This window comes from Elephantulus edwardii, unplaced genomic scaffold (assembly GCF_000299155.1).
Source record: "Elephantulus edwardii isolate Elephantulus edwardi_28Jun2011 unplaced genomic scaffold, EleEdw1.0 scaffold00118, whole genome shotgun sequence".
NCBI lineage: Eukaryota > Metazoa > Chordata > Mammalia > Macroscelidea > Macroscelididae > Elephantulus > Elephantulus edwardii.
The window spans coordinates 66922-90566 of NW_006399868.1; the positions used below are offsets into that span (position 1 = coordinate 66922).

At 45.5% G+C, this 23645-nt stretch overlaps 1 protein-coding gene across 1 annotated transcript; it reads right to left on the reverse strand.

Annotated features, from left to right (window-relative positions):
- Positions 1 to 729: 729 nt before the first annotated feature.
- Positions 730 to 22303, reverse strand: LMAN1 (lectin, mannose-binding, 1). Its single transcript, XM_006892722.1, has 13 exons — positions 22073 to 22303; positions 16065 to 16219; positions 15877 to 15984; positions 14412 to 14473; positions 13054 to 13153; positions 10065 to 10188; positions 7304 to 7362; positions 6754 to 6886; positions 5224 to 5417; positions 5035 to 5105; positions 2252 to 2405; positions 1085 to 1203; positions 730 to 766 (listed from the first exon to the last, which is right to left on the reverse strand). The coding sequence occupies exons 1-13, from the start codon at positions 22290 to 22292 to the stop codon at positions 730 to 732; spliced, it is 1536 nt and encodes a 511-aa protein (XP_006892784.1). The 5' UTR covers positions 22293 to 22303.
- Positions 22304 to 23645: the final 1342 nt, after the last annotated feature.

Below are 23645 nucleotides of genomic sequence, written 5' to 3' on the forward strand. Positions count from 1 at the left end.
AGCCTTCAGCACATGGGCGATCACAGTACCCAGCAAAGTGCTCGAATCCATTATCAGAAGTATGTCTCCATCTAAATGGCTTTCTGGGCAAATAGCAGCTATTCATTTTACTCCAAATTTTGCTGGAAAAGTGAATTATACCATCAATGGTCAGAGGGAAAAAGATTTCAAGAAACATTCTAAATCTACTACATAAGCTGTAAAGGTTACGGACGAAACATTCTTCGATTTTAAAGGGAGTTGTACGAACATCAACAGGTGGAGGGCTGAGTCTTCCAAGGAATCTGACTCTGAAAACCTTTGGTTATCGAATGCATACGCGGAGGCTGGAGCCTTCTCTCTTAAGTGAGCGGGTGTCGTATTTCATGGGACAAGGAGGTAAAATGTGTTTACATTAAACAGAAACCCCACCATCAGAGCCCTGGGGTGCCTGCTGTGTCCTGGTTGCCCCTGCTTCCTGTCGCTGACCCCCCCCCCACCTTTCTGCTCAGCTGCATTTGACTGACCTGAAATGCACTGCCATTTACACAGACTTTTGTCCCACGCACAACTTTACATGTAGTCATCTTTGTTTTAAGGTTTATTCTTACTGCAAATTGATGTTTCAACAGTTATTTTATACAAAATTTAATAATTTAGACTATGAAGCAATTTAAATACTTAAATTCCCTCAAAAAGACAAGCTTTTGTCCGTACATACGTGACACACATACATCATCAACACGATGGTCAAAAGAACTTCTTGGCTGCTGCTTCTTGCTGAGTCCTAACGTGAGAAGGGGAGGGAAGACAGAGAGAGATAATGAAACGAGTCCCAGGTACATCACGCTGAGAAAGACGAAGGCTGCTCAAGACAGAGAGCCGAGTGCCTTTCTAAATGAGAAGATGCATCGAGGAAGCCCAGGGTCTACGCACGGATGCCCGTGTCAACGGCTACGGCCTAGAACAGACTCTTCATCAAATCAGCATCCAGCTAATTTTACCGATCTTAAAGGTTCTATAATTTTGCACAGATGACTCTACTGAGTGTTTCGCAAAAAGCAGTGATAGAAAAATAATTCGATGACATTTTCCAGAGACTTACCGATACATGATGTAGCCGATGAATAACACTGTTTGCACCACAACAAATATGACGAAGTGCATGGTCGATAAACAGGACGGAAATGGCGGGAGTTCTGGGCATTTCTGTTTTTCATGTGGCTAAACGGCAAAGAACTTCGTATTAGTCAATTCTATATTTTGGTAAAAGAAGTGACTGAGAAAAAACAGAAAACTTGTGACTTCCTTCTGAGTTTTCCCATATTCAGTCTCTAACCAGCTTCTACTTCTTAACTCTGGCAGGTTCTACCTTTTCTCTCCACTCAGTCACTGACTTTTCACACCCTCATTCCCCTCGAGTTGGAAGCAACGCAGTGCTGATTGTCTAGGGGAGTTGACTGCAGAGATGACCCATCTTCTCTGCCTCAGACGCTGACACACACTCCCTGGCAGGGACGCTCGCTGACTGAGAGCCGTGGTCATCGGTCACTGGGGAGTCTCGTCTGACTCACCCTCATACACGGGCAGAGCACTGCTCCACAGGGTCTTCTGGGCTCTGACTTTCGGAAGCAGAGCACCAGGCCTGACTGCCAAGGTGCCTCTGGGTGGGTCTGAACCACCAACCTTTTGGTGAGTAGCTGAGGGGTTAACCGTTTGTACCATACAGAGATTTCTGCAAATATCTATACATGTTTACAGTCTTTATAATGTAAATGGGGGTCAAAAAAATGTAAGATCTAGTAAAGTAAAACAAAAGAACTTTAAAAATATGACAGAAGTAACAAAGGAAACCTATCTAAGCAAAGCTGGCCTTGTCCATCCAGTTTTAGACATGAGCCTCCCACCAGCCCATGCAGAGAGAAATAAAGTCAATCACTCAGCTCTGGTTTGTCTATGAAAGAAAAGGAGTCGGTGAAGAGACACTTTCCAAGATGTTCAGAGGGATTACTGATAAAACAAGAGCCCCCTTACTTATAAAAACAGGTTTGTATGTTAAACTCTAGAAAAAGAAACGGTTCTGGGACTGGATGGCTGCTCTAACTGGGAGTAATGTATTTATTTGTAAAAATTCTGTTCCACAGGATGTGGAAGTCTGATGTGCTCCGATTTCACCCTGAACATTAACATGAGCATTAATACACGTCAAAGGGTCCAGCAGTTTCAGTGCACTGATGGGACCTCGGTGACTGAGGGAGGCAAGGGGCGGTACCATGTTTCTCTGCACGAGGTTGTCTATGTCCCTCTTCACCACATGCAGATGCTCTTTGATGTCGTTGAAGTGCTGCGTGGACTCGTAAACGCCGCCTGCAGACCCAGGATGCTGTATGCCGCTGACTAGTCTGATGGTCTCACTCATGGAATTCCTGGAAGAGAAAACTTCCTCAGACAGTGGACTCACAATAAAGGCTTTTCTTTTCATTACAGCTTTCTAATGGTTAGATAAACTCTTAAGATCAATATAGTGGCTCTTAAGGAAAAAAAAATTTAAAGTCTTCAAAACAAGGAGTATGTACAAAAAAACAATTAAATATTAAGTCTTTATCTTTTACTAAGAGCCATGCAAATGTAGAGAATGTCACTAACTTGTGTTAAAACTGACACTGAGCTGCTCTGCAGGGTTTCCAAGACTCCCAAACAGACAGGGACAGACACACACCTCATCCCCACCCCAGCACTGCACTGTGCCACCAGGGCTCTAATAATCAGGAACTGCTCTTTGTGGCCATGTGAGAAAACCTTCCCCAAGGGAGAAGAAGGGAATAGAAGTTAATAAGCATGTAAGCTCAGCGATGGGAACGGCAATATACAAAACAGAGGCTGATCAGACATAGTAGTAAGTATATTAGTGACCTGCAATTAATGTCATAAAAAACTGTTTATTAATTAATGTCATCAAGCAAAGTGTCTATGAATGGCTGAATGAAAAAACAATGTGATTTGTAAACTTTCACTCTAAGTAGTGAATAAATAAATCTGTCCTCCATCAGTCGGTCAATGCCGAGTAAATGGTTAACTCAGCTGTTCTGGGCTGTCCCAGCCCTGCTCATTCCAAAGGTCCTCAGCGCTGGGCCTGACGAGCTCGGAGATAAGCTCTCAGCCCCTGCAATCTCCCACCCGCTGAGGGAGTCTGTGCAGCTGAGGCCTGGCCACACCAGAGCTGATGCTGACAATGTGACTCATGGTGAACAGCTCATGGACTGCCGACAGAACTCTGTCTTGGAAAAAGTGGAATCAGGGTGCTCCTTAAAGACAAGGATGGTGAAACTCCATCTCACTACTTTGGGCATGCTGCCGAGAAGGGCCAGTCCTTGATAAGACATCCTGCTATTAAAGGTGGAGGGTCAGCAAAGGAGAGGAAGACCCTCGATGAGATGGACCAACAGTGATGAGCAACAGGAGAGACTGGCAGCGGGGCGGGTGGAGAACGGCGTAGCACAGGACAGTTCTGAGCTGCAGACTCGCTGAGTCAGAACTGGCTCCACAGCACAGCAGAACGAGACAACAGAGCCCTGGGGGTACAGTGCTCGAAAACTAAGTGACAGGCTGTGGTTCAACCACACTGGCTGCTCTTTGGGAGAAGCTGCAGTCAGCTTTCACAGATGCGACAGCTTTGGAAACCGTGCGGCGAGTCCACCCTGTCCTTCAGGGTCAACAAGGCAGAATCAACGCTATGCAAAAGGACTGCTATTCTCTTTTTTGCAGGCTGGGGAGGCGGCTGGCATTTTTTAGGGATATAGACTATGCTGGAAACTCTGGCCCATGTCGTCCGGCAAGAGGGCAATGAGACAGGACATCTACAGCTCTAGCCAGCTGGAACCCAGAGCTGAGGAATTAATCTTCGGTTGGAACTCTGGAACTGTGGTGGGAAGATGATTAGGAGACTGATTAAGTGAAAACAGGACTGCAGAGATCTCTAGAGAAGAGTTTCTGAGGAATGGTGGCAGGACGACTAACAAGTACGCAGAACACACGGGCTCTCCTGACCACCAGGCCCCACTGCTGGCCCACGCTGTGTGGAGCTAAGGAACGCGTGTGCCCACGGAGCACTCCAGGCTGTTCTCTACAGGACTGTGGTCAGAAGTTACCACACTATTTAACTCTGCAGCTGGGAAGAAGTCACCTGATATTCTCGTTTGTCAGTGGGTACAATCGCTGAAGCGGTGCTTGTGGAGACAGCCACATGGCTTTCCTTGCCCTAGGCACTGAAAACCACACATGATCTACATCACTGATCATTCTTTTTCTTAACTACCACCCATTTACCACTGTTCTGTGCCATCTTTCTCTAGTCTGTACCATAACACAAAATAAGAATAAAAAAGAGGCAATTGCATTATGACGTATTTACCTGAAAAAGGTTCTGGGGAAAAAAAACAAACCAACCAATCTACCTTTTTTTTGCTCAAAAGACAAAAGCATTCTCTTCCTTTAGAAAGACGTGCCTGCGTCAACCATGCTTGTATCTGAGTCCTACTGCACACGCAGGCCTACTGCCCTAGTCCTAAAGTGTTACCCTCATTCCTTTTACATTTTATACCTGACTGTCCAGAGTTGGGACAAACTTACTATTTTAAGAGACGAAGGCTCATTTTACTTTTTTTGGCAAGACTAGTTTAAACATTCAGACGTGCTTGCAGTTCCCAAGAATCTATGTCTTTACAGTCCCTTCCCATATGGTTAAACTAATGCATGTGCGACTGTCCTCAGGCAGGAATCTGAAGGGGCCTGGGCTCCTAGAGAAGTCATGAAAACCCAGAAATTCAAGGTCACTGCCACCAAGAAGGAAGTGACTCACAGCTGATCCTCCAGGCGTAAGCACACAGAGGGGACAGCCCATCCTTCTCCAGAGAAGCTGCTGGGGGCCTGGCACTGAGGAGAGGTGCCACCTGTGAGAGCAGCGTAACTCCACCTTGTAGGCCACCCAGCTCCCTAGAGGCAGGAAATGAGGATGAAGACAGCACAAGGCAGACAAGACTCCGACCACACACTTACTTCACTTCGTTCACTTGTCTCAGAATCTCATGCTGAGTTCTCACCACAGTGTCCACTTCTTGTTGAGAGATCTGGGCAGAAAAAGAGAAGAAAGACGGGTTGGCAGCTCAGGAACCACACCTGCAGCCCACCACCTTCCTCTGATACATCCCCTGCACCAAGGGCCCTCGTGCCCCCGGGAAGGCTCACCTGTCCGGGCTGCCCCGGGACCGTGGCTCCACGTTTGGAGAGCTCCTCCGTCAGGGAGGAGACGTACCTTCTCTGCTCATCAAGGATCATATCTAACTGGCGGTTGAGCTGCTTGATTTCCAGATGAATGCGGTTCTGTCCTTCAAAGATCTGCCTCAGCTCACGATCTCCAACAGTCTCAAAGATCTCCTCGGCTGGGAACGACATTCCAAATGAAAACCATCAGAACAGCCTACACAGAGGGCTTCTCAAAGACACAGGCCCACTGAGTGCTGCGGCGAGGGAAACGAGAAGGTGCCCTGTCCAGTGGTCTACCCTCCAGTCAACTCCATTACCGTGTGGTTCTGACATCGCTGATGCTTGGACCCTTTTTAAATTACAGTAGCCTCTTCAAGTATGCACATTTTACTTATGCAGAAGATTAAGAAACAGAGTTTAGAGTTGAAGAGAACAGCTGCTCTTCTGTTTCTAGCTGTACATGCTGAAGGAGGTGATGCCTTCATTCACAGAACTGACTCACAAATCCCACATGACAGCTTCAACAAATGCAAGGAGGAAGGGCCTCTCTTTCCTGCCGGTCCTCGTCCCTCACCCACCACCAAGTGACGTTTTCTCCCTGCCCACCACGGGCGCAGCACAGCACTCCCACCACCCTCACCTCTCAGCTCAGCTCATCCTGGCCCCCGGCTTCAATCCAGCCGTAACGACCCCTGCCTCTGCCTCCTCCTCTGCACATCTACACCCCTTTACCACACCGCCCCACGCCAACACACACATTTCTACTTCCTGAGACTAACGTGATCGTGGTCTCGGCTGAACGTGCCACCAAGTGCCCTCTACGACAGTGCATATCCATCACAGGCTGGTGTCTATGCTGATGGGGAACCACCCAGACAGAAGAGCGAGGTTAGGGAAACGTGACTCTAGCTGGCTTTATTCACAATGCTTTACTTTTTGTATCAGCAGACTTACATTCTTGACTATACCAGTTTAGAGGAATATTTAAAATTCCCACCTTACCAGATTAAGTCCAGAAATCTACTGATAAGAGGAGAGCTGCAGGCTCTCTCCGCTCAACCCTTTTGGTAAGTTCTAAGTACTACTCCACAGGACATGGAGGAATTGTATAATTCTCAGAGACAGGAAAGAAAAGACCCCACATTGGACCGGTCCACCCAGCAGATATTACTGAGCTCAACTATGGGACTAGGCCAGAAGAGAGTTTTGAGTTTGGGGGCAATGGTGGTGCACACAATGAACACAAGCCTGTCCTCACGGGGCTGACATTTTCCACCCACACACGTTACTGCTTTTCTCACACGTCAACAGTCACACTCTAACCCGTAATGAAACGTCCACCTCCAGACTCTTTAAAAACCAATGATTTATTCACAAACTGTGCGATATGCTAGCTGGGGGGTGGGGGGTTGGGATGGGATGAACACAGGCCCCAGGCCAGGCTCCTGACGCAATGCCCACCGCTCAGCCTCCCCTCGCTGCAGTGTCCACGGCAGAGACCCCATAACTCACCCGGCTGCCCCTGAATGTCAGGGTGGTCCTTCTGGAACTCCTCCTTTTTCTTATCCAATTCTTGCTGAAAATGCTCAAATTCTTCCTGATATTTTTCTTTCTCTTTTTCTGAAATTTCTTTATCTGGTGTAGGCTGTTTTGGAGTTTAAGAATTATTACCAAAAAAAAAGAAAAATCATACAGAAATCAATGAGTACCTCAAAATGAAACATTTTCTTTAAAAAATTCACTTCAACTGCTCTACTAACAAGACTGTTATTTCTCATTATAAACCAATTCTTACAACACACCTTAACAGCAAATAACCACCACCGAGCAGCCTGCCTGCTCTGAGCGCAGCTTCCTTCAACCCTTGCAGCGCCCCACCGCCGCCAAGACCAACACCCTGGCTTTGCTCCTGGAGGTTACAGGGTGTAAGTGACCTGCACAAAACCCTGAAGCAGTAACTGCAGAGATAATATTCAAACTCAGCCAGACATCCCGAGCCTCAGACACAGGCAATATCATGCAACAGAAAAGGAACTCTGGGGGGAAAAGTGTGTGTACTTACTGGTTCTTTTCCAGGCTCAGTCAGTTGGAAGGTCAGAAAAGAAAGAACATCATGGTCATCTAGAAAGTGAAAAGATGCACACCCATGTTTACTGCAGCTTTGTTCACAATAGCAAGGAGTTGGAAACAACCTAAGTGCCCATCAACAAACGAATGGCTAGAGAAGCTGTGGTATATTCGCACAATGGAATACTATGCTGCATTGAAAAACAAGGAACTCATGCAATATTATTCAAAATGGTTGACTCTGGAGAACATTATGCTGAGTGAAATATCCCAGTCACAAAAGGACAAATAGCACATGATGCTGCTGTTGTAGAATGGGACTAACCTCGGGGTTGGGGAGAGACTGAGTAAGATGGGTTCAATAATGTATACTGCACCGAAGCAGAGGAGGGAGAAAACTGTTTAAAAGAGATCTGTGACTAGGTATTTCTGTCATCACAGGAGTCTAGAGCGAGGGCTACATGGTGGAGGGGACCTGGGGGAGGGTTTGTAAAACAATGAAAGAATCTTTTCTTTTACTTTTCCATAATTTTTGACTCATGTACTTATAACTTGTTAGTTAAATTTGTATCTTCTAGGCTGCAACACCCCCATGATACATCTTCAAGGATATGAACATGTACGGCTAAGCACAATTAATAACAGTGCATCTAAATTCCAAAATCAATCTCCATAATAGTCGATGTGTTTCCTACTGCCAAAGGGGCCCTTTAGAGTAGGGAGAGAAGATCTTCACCCTGAAACCCACAGCGTCCCTTTTCAGCAGGAAGTAGCTAAGAGAATACACCATCTCCTTTCCCTTATGAATCAGGGTGGAGTCTCTCTCAGGGAGGAGTGATAGGGAATGGCAAAGGACACACTGACAAAGGAGATTAAACAGAACTGGCTTTGACAAGCACTGTGGCAATTGGACAATTAAAACAGACATTCAGAGGGCGGGGGAAGAACAACAAACTGGGGAAGAGGGTAGAAAGAATGGTACAGCAATGAAGGAATGAAAACCCAAGATCCCTGTAAATGTTCATTAATACTAATAAAATTTAATAATTTAAAAAAAAAAAAAAGAAAGTGAAAAGAAAAAGTCTAGGGAAAAAAAGCACAAGGTAATAACTTCCTAACAGATTACTTTTGTAATAGTGTACTCTGGTTATCCACTGCTTTATAAAGTAAGAAAAGAAAAATGAACTGGTATTAATAATATTCAGCTTAGCAATTTCCATTAAAAGAAAGTACAATGCACTTTGTGAAATCCTTGGTCGGTGGTTCAAACCTGCCAGGTGCTCTGTAGGAAAAAGCTGTGACAACCCACTGTTGCCCTAAAGATATACAACCTGGGGACCCAGGAACAGTTGTACAGCCCGCAGGGTCATTACGAGTTGTACCTATTTAGCAACTGTTTAGCACACTGTTGTTGTTAAGAGCCACTGAGTCAACTCTGGCTCTGAGCAAGCCTATGAACAATGGATGTGAACTCTGCCCCAGTGTTTTCAGAACAGGAACACATCAACAGCTAAACAAGCCTACATTCCTAATGCTGACACCAAAGCCCTCCTCTATTTTCTAAACTCTTCTTCATGGATGATATCTGAGGTAAATGAGACCACAGCCGTTCTCAATGGGGGTGTCCCCCCACCCCACCCCCCTCCCCGTCCCCATCTCTGCTGAGCCTTTCTTATGACACCTTAGCCCTTGTGCCCCATTTTACACTTGTGATGAGGCCAATTCTCCACCCTGCTTTGCTGGGACGTCCAAAGTCAGACACTGCTGTCCTCTTACAACATATGTTCAAAGCACCCTGGGTTAGTTAGAGGAGGTGGTTAATTTCACTATAAATCATTCTTATTTGTTTCTATCACACATCATTTCTTGAAATTCATATTAAAAGAACAATTTTAATCTTCTCAGGCTGAAAATAGAGACCCAGTGGAACAAGGCCCATTATCACGGAACTAAAATTCCAGTTCCAGCCAGTGACAGCCAGAGAGTCGTTTCTGCTGTGCAGCAATCTGCATGCTCCGGGCCACTACTCTGGAGAAGTCTGACGGGTGGTGCTTAAAGAGCAATGAGAATGCGCTGTGCTTCAGCGACTCTGAGGAGAGTAGGGCAGTGTGCAGAGCTCTGGGCCAGGAGTCAGAAAGCTAGACTGTTAAGAAAGTTCCTGCAACGATTTTCACAAAACCATTTCCAAGACATGAAAGCTCACCCAAGAGTAGGAAAAATACATCTATCTTCTCTCCTTGAGGGCTTTAAAAACTATATATCTGTTTCAAAAGATTTTTCTACAAGAAAATCTATTTCTACAACATATTCAAATTACAAGCTATCCTATTAACACAAGAGGTATTAAAATCAAATGTTATCATCACCTATGAAAAAATGATAAAGTTTTAGAAAGTATGTCCCTAAATAATATTTCCTCAGGCTTCCAAGTGCATTTTTGTTTCATGTGACAATTCTCAGTATCCTGAAACACTTGGCCATTCACTTCTACAGCCTTGATGTTAAGTGCGTCCACTCCCACACAGAACAGCCCACCCGAGGCTGAGTTTATGTAAATGAATGGAGCCCACCCAGCTGGGCGCCCACAAAACAGGTAAGAAGACTGACAGTTTCAACAGACGGAGAGACTGGCACCTCGGACCCTGGGAAGGCCCAACTAGTTTCTCAAGATTAAAAAGAAGTCTCTGCATCCGCCAAGTACACTCTTTCCAATTAAACCCAATTTACAAACTTTCAATACTAAAAACAAGATTTACCTGCAAGACCTCCTGTTGCAGCAGATATTCCAAAATACCCCTGTGCAGGGATAATCATGTTTTCCACTTTTGCACAAAACTCATAATCGTTTTTATCTGGTGTAAAGCCATTATTGATCATCACCTGGAAGACAGGCCACAGGTACAGGTTTACAGGAAAGCTCTGGGTTGCCATATCCGGACTTCGATTCCTCCCCGATGTGGAAACCAGGACAAGCCAAGGTGTTAATGCTTACTTGACAAGCATTTTCCGAGGACCAAACACATATGCAATCTTAGGGACTGCAGGGCATACAGGAGCCTGAATGGCTTAGTGGTTAAGAGTTCCACTGCTGAATTGAAAAGTGAGTGGTTCAAACCCAGCTGCCGCTCTGAGGGACAAAGATGTGGCAGTCAGCTTCCTGAACTCACAGCCTTGGAAACCCTATGGAGTAGTTCTCAGTTACTCTGAATCACAACTGATTTCATGGCAATGGGCTTTGAAGTGAAACAGACAAGGTGTACCGCCCGTAAAGAAATTTGCAATCATACTGATGAAAAAACACTCATACAGTTAACTAGGATCTGAGACAACATAACGGTCAAATAAACAACAGAAAAGAAACCCTAACGCACTGAAGTTCAGGAAATGAAAGAGAATGGCCCCTTCCAGGTGGAGAGTGACCTAGGAAAAGTCAACGCGGACCCAGTGTGCGAAGGTGAGAAACGATGTGTGCTGTGCCTGCAACATGAGCTCTGCCAGGACATTCACAGATGGGGGAAGAAAAAGAATCCCCCGGACACATAAGTCAAGAAACACACGAGGCTAAAGGAGGGGTTCTCTACAGCAAGTCGCCCCAAATCTGATAAACCTGTGTGCGCAGGGACACTAGTCTCTATGGTGCCCCATGCAGGATTCCAGTCTTCTCTGGGTAGGGACCTCTCTCTACGGTGCCCCGTGCAGGGCTCTGGTCTTTTCTGGGTAAAAACCCATCTCTGTGGTGCCCCGTGCAGGATTCCGTTCTCCTCTGAGTAGGGACCTCTCTCTACGGTGCCCCATGCAGGGTTCCACTCTTTTCTGGGTAAAGACCCATCTCTATGGTGCCCCGTGCAGGATTCCGTTCTCCTCTGAGTAGGGACCTCTCTCTACGGTGCCCCGTGCAGGGTTCCACTCTTTTCTGGGTAAAGACCCATCTCTATGGTGCCCCGTGCAGGGTTCCGTTCTCCTCTGGGTAGGGACCTCTCTCTATGGTGCCGCATGCAAGGATCCAGGCTGAGACGTGCTCCAGGGCTCACTGTGGTGCAGCAGGAAGGCAGCCTCACTGCCTGGTGACTGCCCTGTGGGTGCAAGTGTGGATCCGGAGGCCATGCCTGGAGCCCGGGCCATGTCAGGTTAGGAGTGACTTACTGATGAGGACCTTAACGACAGTGCAGGAGGTACTAGGATCTTGACATGGGCTTGGGATTTAAGAGTGAGGCAACATGCCAAGTTTTTCCCAAGATGTTTTTTAGAATTTTACACATAAAAGTTCAAGACTTGATTAAGAGGAAAGATTCATAAAATGTATTTTATCTGTAAGGGAAAAAGCTTATGATTAAGGGAAAAGACTGTTAGCACTTTCTCACCAGGGACTTATGGTGTCTTTGAAAAACAAATTATGCACTGCATGATCTTATTATAACTGCCAACCAGATAAATTCACCTAAATATTATCCTAAACTCAACCTGATTATAATTAAATCAACTCCCTGCTTTGCAGCTCCATACACACACACACACACACACACACACACACACACACACGCGCAGGCGCGCGCGCGCTTCTTTGCTAGGGTCCTTTCAATCAGTTAATACTACCAGCCACCCAACTAGCCAGTCAGTCAGGAACTGTCCTTGACTCAATTGTCCTCACCCTCCTCTCTCCATTCACCCTTCAGCTACGTAGTACTACATCCTGTAGTTTCTAACCCCAGATCACTTCTCCATCTCTAATACCTTAGGTCAGACAACAGCTGAGGCCTTGAAGTTAAGACAGGCTGGTTCAAATGAGATGCTGACACAATCCGAGCTGACTGTGGGAGTCAGCTTCCACACGGCTAAAACGGAGATGCCTGCCTCACAGGGCTGCAAAGAAGTTTAAAGGAGAAACTCCATGGAATGCCACATACTCAGGAACCTAAGTTACTTCACTTTTCATAAATACCAGGCTGAGAACACGGCTGCTGAGACCATCTTCTTAAACTGTCAGTCAGACAATTCCAAGTTCCTGACTGGAAGTCTTAACGTGGCTTCTTATAGATAATCTACACTCTGCAATTCAAAACCTATTATTGCCAACTTTCCTCTTCCCTCCTTTTGGATTTTCAACTCTCCAGCCACACCAAACTACATGCCTTTCCCAAACATTCCGACTTCTCTCCAGCCTTGGGGCTTGCTTCATCTGAGAAGAACAGGTCCTCTTATCTAGGAAGGCTCTAGTCCCCTTCAAAATACAATCCATCTCTGAGAAATGGTTCCTGACCTACTCCATGCCCACCTGGTACATGTCTGTGTCCCTGCTGGCAGGGACAGGTCGGTAAGATCTGGCATGCGATCGGGTGCTTCAGCATTTACTGACTAAATCCAAACCTGGTGACAAGGTTTAGACCCGGGTGACCACTCACACTAGCCTTTGAGGCCATGTGTTCTCTTGTATTAATGCTGAGAAGTACATGACCAATAATCAAATTTAAGGGCATTTAATGTCTGTAAAGAATGAAAAATACCCTAAAATACTACTCAGGGAGCTCTGGTAGCCATTGGTAAGAAGCTGTGCTGGAATCCTGAAGGCATGCAGTTCAAATCCACCAGCTGCTCCATGGGAGAAGGTGAGGTAATCTTCTTCCACGTGATTAACAACCTCTGAAAAGCTGCTGGAGGTTCAGCTATGGGTCCGTTTTGACTCGGTGGTACACAATGACAACACAACAAAAATTATCCACTGGCTATCAGGAAGCACACGTTACTTACCATCAATGTTTTCTGGTAATATACAATCTTGACTCGAACAGGATAGGGTTTATTACGGAAGTCCCTCTGGCAACTCGCCAGAGCTTGTTCAGCACCATCGCTGCAGTACAGGGACAGACAAGGACACACTTCAGGGAGCAATTTTAACAGGAGTTAAAACTCACTGCTTCAACTATTACTGTTCAGGAACATTCACACAGTATCAAGCTGTAACAGTCTAGAGCAGTTCTAACAGTTACTCAGAAGACACGAAGCTGATACACAATATCCTTTCCTTCCTCCCGCAGCCTTGGGTTCCCATGTACTGCTGGGACAAAGAGAGGGTGGCACTCTTGGATAGAGATCAGGATGTAGTCTGGGAGGGCTCAAGGATTTATCTCAAGCCCTTTCTGCTTACAAAAGGTTTCACACAAACACTATACTGTTAGATAGTATGGGGAACCTGAATAGCTTTTACAATTCACTGATTCTCTCCTTAACAGAAAAAGAAAAAAGAGTGCTCCACTCATACCTGAACTGCTTTATCACTTGCTTAGTCATTAACCAAGCAAAGTAAAAAATGCTAAGGCTGACCCTGAAGAAGGGACAGGACCAGGGGCCACATCTGTGGTCACTAGGAGGCGGTGCAGACTCAATGGCATTTAATGACAACAACGACAGGCAGCATAAACTGCTAACTCCTCAGTTTGGCCAAAGCTGTGAACTTTAGTTTTGACAAACCCATTTTGATAAAGATGCAAAAGCATATGACTTGTGGCAACGTTGAAGAGTCAAGTACATTATAAACATTTATGATAATTACAGACTTTTAGTGCTTTATAGTAACAACTTGACTTTTACAGTCAAGTACTTTATAATAATTACAGACTTTCATTTCATATATATGAAATAACAATAGCAAATGATTGAGAACAAAATTTACGAGATGTTACCAAAGGAGGGTGGGAGTTAAAGGCATGTGGAGCCATGGTTTTGGGGGGGGTACAGAAAATCTGCCAACACTTATGGGCAATGTTCACACAGCATGGCTAACGTAAGGAAGATCACTACATGGTGCACCCAAAAAATGGTGAACTAGCCAACGCTGTCAGATGTTATTTTTACAGCAAATAAAAAAAAATTACTGTAGTTTTTTACTTAAAATAGAATAATACATTTTGTTTGAAATCTGACAAGACCTACAGAAAGAACTTTAAAACAGAACCAAATAACAGTAATTTTTTCACCAAATTATAAAATATATCTGAAGAAAAAGGAGACTCTTATTTCATTTGGAAAGTGTTCAGATTTAAGAAATATATGCATAAGGCTTCCAAAGAGAAGGTGAAAGCAGGAATAAGGTAAAAACACACACTTACTTTTGATGATCATAATGGATTTGTCCATTGTTGCCTATAATTACTATAGCAGGATTATTTTTCTAAAAATAAAGAGAATGTTTTGTTTTAAAGTCCTTAGGTCAAGAATTCTGGATCATTCTGGATGTTCTATAAAGTTCTTATCTCTCTAAAAATTCTAAGACTTAAAATTTTAAAATAATGAATACCAACAGGAGAGATTTCTATTTATAAAATACATAAGCAGTCATCTGAGAACAGTCACTCAATATCTCAATCAAAATGAACTTGTTCTTGAATAAACAACAGTACACAGTGAAGGGCAGCCCGTGAGCCAATGACAGCTGTGGGATTTATCAGAGCTTACTAACAGGTGGGCCACAGTGCCTGGCTTTCTAGAAGTTACTAATTAAGTTCCCCTCTAAACCACTAAAAACCACCTCTGAGAAGCAGAAAGGATGTAAAGCTCACTAATCTTAGGGCTGCCAAAGCTCAAGTCATTGGATGTTTCCAATATGGTAGTACATACACCTTGTATCTTAATCGTCTGAGGAGAGAGCATCAGGGAAAGTGGCTGACCTGATCCAAAAAGATACTAGTATTTGAGGAACAACGTTAATGTGAGGACTAAGGTACATCTGATTCAGGCCATGGTCTTTTCAATCACTTGCAATGCATCAGAGACTTGGACAATGAATAAGGATAACAGAAAGAATTGTGTCTTTGAACTGTGGTGCTGGAGATGAGTGCTGAATAAACCATGGACTGCCCAAAATAACCCAAATAGATATGTCTTGGGGAAGGTACAGCCAGAGCTCCCCTGGAGGTAAAGAAGGTTAATGCTTCATCTCATATACTTTGGGTATATGGCTAGGAGAGACGTCCTTGGAATGGGACATCATGCGTGGAATGGTGGAGAGATGATGAGAGAGAGGAAGACCCTCAACCAGATGGTCTGACACAGTGACTGTACCACGGGCTCTCACGTATGTCAGAAATCCTGAGGACAGCACAGGCTAGGACAGGGTTCACGTCTGTTGTTTATAGGGTTACTAGGAATCAGACTCAACTCCATGGCACCAGACAACAACAACAACATGTGAGCTATTCATTTTCTCATGAAAGCAAACTGCAACAGTCTTCCAAACTCTGTTGGTTTGTCCTTCTCTAAAGGATTCACATGTAACTGTGGAAATCCCTAGGCACACAGAGAGAGGCGGGCGGAGGGGTCACTGCAAAGCGCTCAGAGTTAGCATTATGACCTCCATAATGGTCATAACGACATCCATTGTGACCTCAAGTGTGTGTATGACAACTTCTGAACTCACATCTTTAAACTGAAAAGTCTTGGTTATAGAAACACTAAGCATCTTTTAAAAAATATAGTTTGGGTTTGGGGGCTTCTTTACTTGACAATGCTAAGTAAGTTATATTTCTCAGAGTTCAACTGATTAAAACAAAAAATAATTGTAACAACCAGTAATACCTTTCCATCATTGTCAAATGAATCAAAAAATATTCCAACACCATTCCACATGTCGGCTGATCCAAACACAGGCCCCTCCAAGCCCTGGTTCTCTGTGTACCAGATTGCCTGTAAAGACACAACAAAAACAATCAGCACCCGCAGCGGAGGCATCACAGCCGTCTCCTGAGTGAGGGACGTCAGCATACCAGGCCGTCAGCTCCAATTCGACCTCGCCCGGTCACTCGGAACGTCACTTCCACCTCCCAGTTCTCAAAGGCCGCTCTTGTTTTTGTCCACACTGATCCTTTTTGGCTTTTTAAAGATGGTGCTACTCGAATCTGATCTGAACTGGGAATAGCATCTAGAACAAACATCAGAGAAAAAAAGCTTTAAAAGGTGAAATTTAACAAAGCGTCATCAAACTGCCAAGTACATCTGCAGATATTGAGCATTAAGCCAGTCATCTGCTCACTACTGCATTAGGGAAAAGGCTCTGGAGGGACCGTCCACAGGGAGCTGTGCTAACTCAAAGGCTGTGCCTCTGGCAGTTCAAATCCACCGTTGCCCCCGTGGGAGAAAAAGAGGCAATCCCATCCTGTGCAGTTTACAGGTTCGCAAACCCCATGCCAAGTCAGCTATGAGTCACCTCCAGCAGTTAAGTTTTTGAGATTCACTCTCCTCCTGCATTGACCTCATTCTTTGAACAACAAAGTATCTTTGCTAAGGGATGGAAAAGTGGAGGGGTGAGCTGCAGGGAATTATGACTTAAAAGGAAAGCTAACAATCCCAATCTGTTAGTCTCAGTTAAAGTATGGGACTCAGAGCAAATAATTCACCTATGAAAACAATGTCCTAAGTTCCAGCACTCCACAAGCACCAGCACTGTGTCTAAATTTTTGCACCTATCTACATTTTTCAAGAAGGATCAGAAGAAGATGCACCAATAACCTGTGTTATGCAGATGACACAACCTTGGTCACTGAAAGAGAACAGGACTTGTAGCGTTTGCTCCAGGAGACCAAGGACTACAATTTTCAGTATGGATTGTATCTCAGCATCAAAATGACCAAAAGTCCTCACCATTGGGCCAAATATCATGACAGAGAGAAAACGGACTGAAGATGTCAATGATTTTCTCTTACTTGGATCTACAATTAACACCCTTGATACTAACAGTCAAAAAAGTAAAATACAGGTTGCACTGGACAATCTGCTGTCCAGTACCTCTCCTGAATACTAAAGAGCAATGATGTGAGTTTAAAGACTGAGGTGTGCCTGAACCAAGCTACTGTCTTTTCAATTGATTGCTATGCATCTGAAAGTTGGACAATGACTAAGAATGGTAAGAGGAAGAATCGATGCCTTTGAGTTGTGGTGTTGCAGAAGAGTAATGACTATCTCCTCGACAGCCAAGAGTACACATCTGTCCTGGACAAAATGAAAAGCGTGTACCTTGAAAGCAAGGATGGAGAAATTCCACTTGACATACTTTGGGCATGTTCTAAGGAGGAGCCAGTCCTTGCAGGACATCATGCTTAGAAAGGTCAGTGTGGGAGAGGAAGTCCCTGAACAAGATGGAAGGGCGCCGTGTCTGTAACAACGGGCTCAAGAGCTGGTGAAGAAGGCCCAGGATAGGGCGGCGTGTAGAGCTACTGATCATGGGGCTGTTATGAGTTGTAAGAAACTTGACGGCACATCAACAAGAACAATAACAGGAGGGTCTACTGAATCTCAAGCATTTCTTCTGATTCCGGAAATTATTAAATAGTGATAACCTCCCCCCCCCCCAACACACACACACACACACACACACACACACACACACCCAAAGGGGAGGTTTTCTATCCAGTTTAGGCTCCAGTCTCAGCTCCACTACTTACTAGCTGTGTGATGTTAGACCAGCTAGTTCATTTCTCTAAGCCTCCTACCAAGCTCACAAGCACTTAAGTGTCACTGTGTTGTTGTTAGGGAACTCTGTGACCCAGTGGTAAGAAGTGTTCTGTAATCTCAAAGGCATGAGGATCCTTCCGTGCAATATACTGCCTCTGAAAACCCCAGGAGGGTCAGCTATGGGGCGTTTTCTGATGGTGCACACAACAGTAACACGCTGTATTGTTAGGTATTATCCAATAGGGCCTGACTTACAGCGATCCTACGTAAAGTAGAATAAAGCATAACTCAGTTCTATATCATCTTCACAATCACAGTTATATCTGAATCCAGACAAGAAAAGTACACATAAATGTTTCTTCCTATTAATGCACTATATATGCCATCATTAAAATATTTATCATTCCTAAAAAATGTGAGTAGTTCTAGCACGTTCTCTCAGATATTAACCAGCTCTTGTATCAACACTAGGGAGCTCACGTAGCCTGGTGATAAGAAGCTACACTGCAATGCCAAAGGCACAAGTTTTGAATCTACCAACTGTTCTGCAGAAGGATGGAAAAATCTCTTCACACGCAATTTACTACCTCTGAAAACTGCTGATAGCAAACAACAGTAACAGTATCAAGGCTGAGAAATAAACAACTGCGTTATCAAGGAATGCAGGAAGACTCCTAATAACCTGGGACATGCAGATGATACAACTTTTCTTGCTGAAAGCTAAGAAAACTTGAAACATTTCCTAATGAAAATCAAAGACTACAGCCTTCATTCACTACGATTACACATCAACATGAAGAAAATGACTATTCACATAGATGGATCAACAAGCGGGATCATGATACAAAGGTGGACGTCAAAGATCTCACTTTACATGGATCTACTACCAACATTCATAGAAAAAGCAGTTAAGGAAAGATGTACTGCATTAAGCAGATCTGTAGCAATGTGCCTCTTTGAAGTGTTAAAAGGCAAAGATGCCTCTGTGAGGACTAAAGTGTGTCTAATTTAAGCCAAGATACTCTAATTGCCTCAAAATAAATGGCAAAGGAAGAGTACTTTTGAATTATGGTGTTGACAGAGCATATTAAGTACACTATGGGCTTTCAGAAGGATGAGCAAATTAGTCTTGGAAGAATTACAGCCCGAATGCACCTCAGAAGTGAGGATGAAGAGACTTAGCCTCATGCATTTAGGGTACATTACCAGGAAGGGCCCGTCCCTGGAAAAGGACCTCAAGCTTGGTGAGGGGTTTGCAAAAAGAAAACCTCCAGTGAGATGGACTGACAGAGCGGCTTAACAATGGGTAACAACAGCCAAGACGACAGCACAGGACAGGGCAGCTGGTGAGGATCCGCACTGTTCTGTTAAGTTATACAAAAGGTTGCTCTGAGTTGGAACTGACTTGATGGTACCAAACAAAAAAAATAACAGTATCTGTTTACAGGTAGGAAAACTGACCCAAAAAAGAAAAGTCGAGACACTGTAGTCAAATTAGCCACTGTCTGTGATCATTTTCACTGATGGAAAGAGACAGCAGTGCGTCAAGGACAGAGCGTCCCAGATCCAAGTTCTAATCTACTGACGCGACTATCAGCACATTCTCAGTCAAGAGGTTCCCACGTGTCAGAACAGACTAGATGACACCTGACAACACACCTTCTCCAAGAACCTTAAGTTTTCCTTTTGAACATCAGTTTTCAACCTAAAAAAAGATAACTTGCTTCTCACTACAATCAAGTGGATCTGAAATCACAATGGTCCAATAGGACAGATTAGAACTGCTTCAAAGTTTACCAAGGGGACATGGTAGCCTAGTCCCCAAGGACGTGTGCAGCTAACCTGACTACTGAAGGCCATGCTCACTGCCAGTGTGAGTCGTCCGTGTCCCCGTTCCCCCCCCCCCAACCGGGCCAAAGTGAGCAATCCTCTCCTGCAATTTACAGCCTCAGGACCCGGTGGAGGGGCCAGCTATGAGCCAGTCCCAACTCCACAGAAACAAGGTGGGTGTCCTTTCCAAGTCTCTAAATCTCTTTGGAAGGGGATGGCCTCATCTTTCACCAAAACAGCTGGTGACTTTGAATCACCGACCTTTCTGCAGTAGCCCAACTCATGATCGATGAACCACCAGGACTTGCGTAGTTAAGAGCAAATAAGGTATTAAAGGTCAAAGAACTCTGAAAGCTATCAAGGATGATATATTGTTATCATTTTTGCCCTTATGGACCTAAGGACCTATACTGACAATACCAAATGTATTAATGAGCATTAAATGAGCTAAGAAACATCATAGATTTGGTCTTAATTTGAGACAAAAATAGAGGGTAGAGTGTGATGTTTAAAGTAGATAAGCATCATTCCATTTCTCAACTTTTTTAGTAGTAGGTATTAGGTCAAAATGAAAAGGGAAAAATGATCAATAAAGATAATCATAAGACTGAAAAATGTATGGTGACAATAAAAGGAGACACGTGAATTCAGCTAAAATGATTTGCTAGCCGCCATCAAGCTGACCCCTGACACACAGCAACTCCACACTGTACAAGATCAGACTTGAAGTGAAGATCTTTCTGGCTGATTTTCAGAAAGGCTGCCAGCCCTTTCTTCCCAGTTTGTCTTAGCCTGGAAGTTCCACTAAAATCTGTTTAGCATCACAGCAACAAACCAGCATCACTGCCAGGAACTGAACTCAGGTCTCTCCAGGATAGAGGGAAGAAGCTTACAACTCAATACCACTGTCATATTAATCCCTTAGTTCACAATTCTCTCTAGCCTTGAAATTTTGTATCACCAGTGCAAGCTGTCCTAATGTTTCTGCATAAGACCAGCTTGGTTTGTTATAGGTTCTGTCAGGAAAACCAAGGTTAACTGATTCAAGTAGCTGAGTTAAGACTTCCTTGGCAATGGAGAGGTGCAGAAGGGAAAAGGCATAAACAAATTCATCAGCCTCTGTGAAAACAATAAAACCACAAACTTGCATTTAGAATCAACATCATCTTCTGTGTATGAGGAGCATTGTTACTTGGTAACAAATGCCTTCAAATATTCTTCCAGCAAGCAGGCACACACTAGTGTCTGCTCAGTTATGAAACAGTTGCACCCCACTTCAAATACTTAATGACCTGGTTATTAAGTTCAAAGAGAATTTGTACCTTTTAATTACATGCTAATTTCAGTGAAACAGCCTTTCCCAACAGGGCCATTCCTTGAAAGAGAGCAGTCTGGTTCACAGACAGGGCAATCTACAACGATGTGCAATGTAGATGGACTTACAAGAGTCCCCATAAAGAATGGGGGGTGGGGGGAGTTGTCTGCCATGCCTTGGAATGAATTCAATGGCAATGAGGAACAACCTGAAGGCATTTGCCACTTGTCCCAAAGGTCACAGAACACAGGTTATAACATGCCAAGTGTTTGTGGCTGAACCCTTAGTCAGCATTAACACATCAGCACTGCACACTACAGGGATTTGCTTTACCGTGTTCCCCCAAATCTCTTAACTACATATGGGCCCAGCACGCAGAAGAGTAACAGCCTGGAGCACAGCTTATGTCACTTTCTTTAAAGAGTGTGAGTGTGTGTGTGTGTGTGTAGGTGTCAATGCCAGTCTTGGCCTGAGTGTTCAGGAAACAACAAACTCAAAACCAACACAGTCCTCTCCCTGACAATGGGGTGAACATGACCATAATGTCACCTGATGAGTTACTGTAAGAGATCAAAGTGTGCACCAAGTCACCAAAGGGCAGATTTAGGCCCAGGTCCCAAAAGGTTAGAAGGAAGCAGGTGGGATATTAAAATGACCCCCAACATATGTTACTGACGGGGCTGGCAGGGGACACCCCAAGATGGTTGGTAGCAGGGGCAGGGGGCACCCCAGGGCGCCAGCAGCCGGGTAGGGGGCAAGGGGGGCAGGCGGACCGGGGGCAGGGGGTAAGGGGGTAGAGGAACAGGGGGCAGGGGGTAAGGGAGTAGGGGGGATCGGGGCCGAGGGTACGGGGACCGGGGGCAGGGAGACCGAGGGCAGGGGGATCGGGGACCAGGGGCTGCTCGCGCTGGCTGCAGGCGCGCGGCGGGGGTGGCGGCCGGGTCCCCTGGGGACGTGGCATCGGGGTGAAAGGTGATGATGCCCAGGGCGGCGTGGGCGAGCACAGAAGGGGAGAAGTGACACAAGCCCTCCAGATCCCACGGGGTCAGAGGGAGGCCGGGGTCGGGTGGGGCGCCATCGGGGGGCCGGGAAGACGGGGTGCGAAGCGGGACCCCCGGGCACGTGGCGCGCGGCGGCGGGGAGGCGGCGGAGAGGGGCCCCGGCCCGCGCCCGGCTTACTCCCCGCGTGGGCCCAGAAGGGCACGGTCCCGTCGCTCTGCACCAGGTGCGGCCCCTTGAAGCTGAACTTGTACTCGAAGCGGCGATGCGGCAGCGGGGAGGCCGTGCCCGCGGCCCCGGCGTCCCCTCCCGCGCCGGCGAAGCGGCTGACGGACAGCAGCAGAGCGCAGAGCAGCGGACGAACGCGGCCCGGGGCGCCTGTCCGCCTGCAGACCGCCATCTTGGACTGTGGCACGCGCAGGCCGGCGGGAGGGGGAGGGGCGCGGGCGACGCGGACGGCCAACAGGGCGCTCGCTGATTGGTCGAGCCCGGGAGACCCCCGAGGGCGTGGGGTGAGTCCCGCCCCCGGCCTCCGCGATTCCGCCGCCGCGGGGAGTGAGCGCCGGTGGGCGGGGCCGCGAGGTGGGCGGGACCAGCAGCCTATGGGCGGGGCTACAGGCCGCGGGCGGGGACTGGAGTCCTGGCTCCCCTCCTGGAAAGGGGCGTCAGCATCCTCTCCACGTGACGCGGGTGCAGGTGGGGCAGGCGAACGTCCATCTGCTCAAACTGGCTGTGCTGAACTGGTGTTAATTGGAAGGAATAAATTGATATTAATTGGAGTAAAGGTAGTCAAGTCGATTCAGACTCATACCAACCCTTCCTCCACTGAGCTTTCTGAGGCTGTAAATCATGATGGTAGAAGACTGCCCACCTTTCTGGCGCTGAGAAGCTGAGGGGTTAAAAAAAGAGATATGACTGTGACAAAGATCATTCAGTAGCTAGTTTTCATTGGGTCAACTATTAATATTGGTCTTTTGGTTTCAAAAGGCCTATCTTTAAATAAAACTGTGACAAAGATCCTTCAGTAGCTAGTTTTCATTTGGTGACTTGTTAACGTTGAACTTGAATTGTTAACTTTTTACAAAAGTATGGTAATCAATCGGGTAATGGTCTCAGCCCTCCAAGCGCCACCATCCTGTCTGTGTTAGGGGGATTCCAACCAGTCACAGATGACTCTTTTTTTTTTTTTTTTAGATCTTGTTTAGCTTCCTTTTTAATAAATAAATAATTTTAATGAAAATTTACAGACTTAGGATTTTCTTTCATTCATTATTGCACTTTTCTCCTTGCCCACCCCTTCTCCCCACCCTGCCCCAATTCGCTCTTCTCTTTGTAAAGTAAAAGAAAAATTCTTTCACTGTTATAATCCACCACCTGTCCACTTTACTATGCAGCTCTTATTCTGGACTCTTGTCATGCAGATAATACCCAAACATATATTTCTTTTAAGCAGTTCTCTCCCTCATCTGTTTCAATGCAGTGTATGTTTATCCCCTCTCAGTTTCTCACAACCCTGATGTCAGTCCTGTTTTACAACAGTGGCATTACTCAATATTTGTCCTTTTGTGACTGAGATATTTCACTCAGCCTGTCCTCCACGGTCACTCATTTTGTATACTCTTTCATGAGTTCTTTATTTTTCAGTACAGCATAGTATTCATAGTATTCCATTGTGTGACTGTACCAGAGCTTCTCTATCCATTCGTTTGTTGATGGGCACTTGGGTTGTTTCCAACTCTTTGCTATTGTGAAC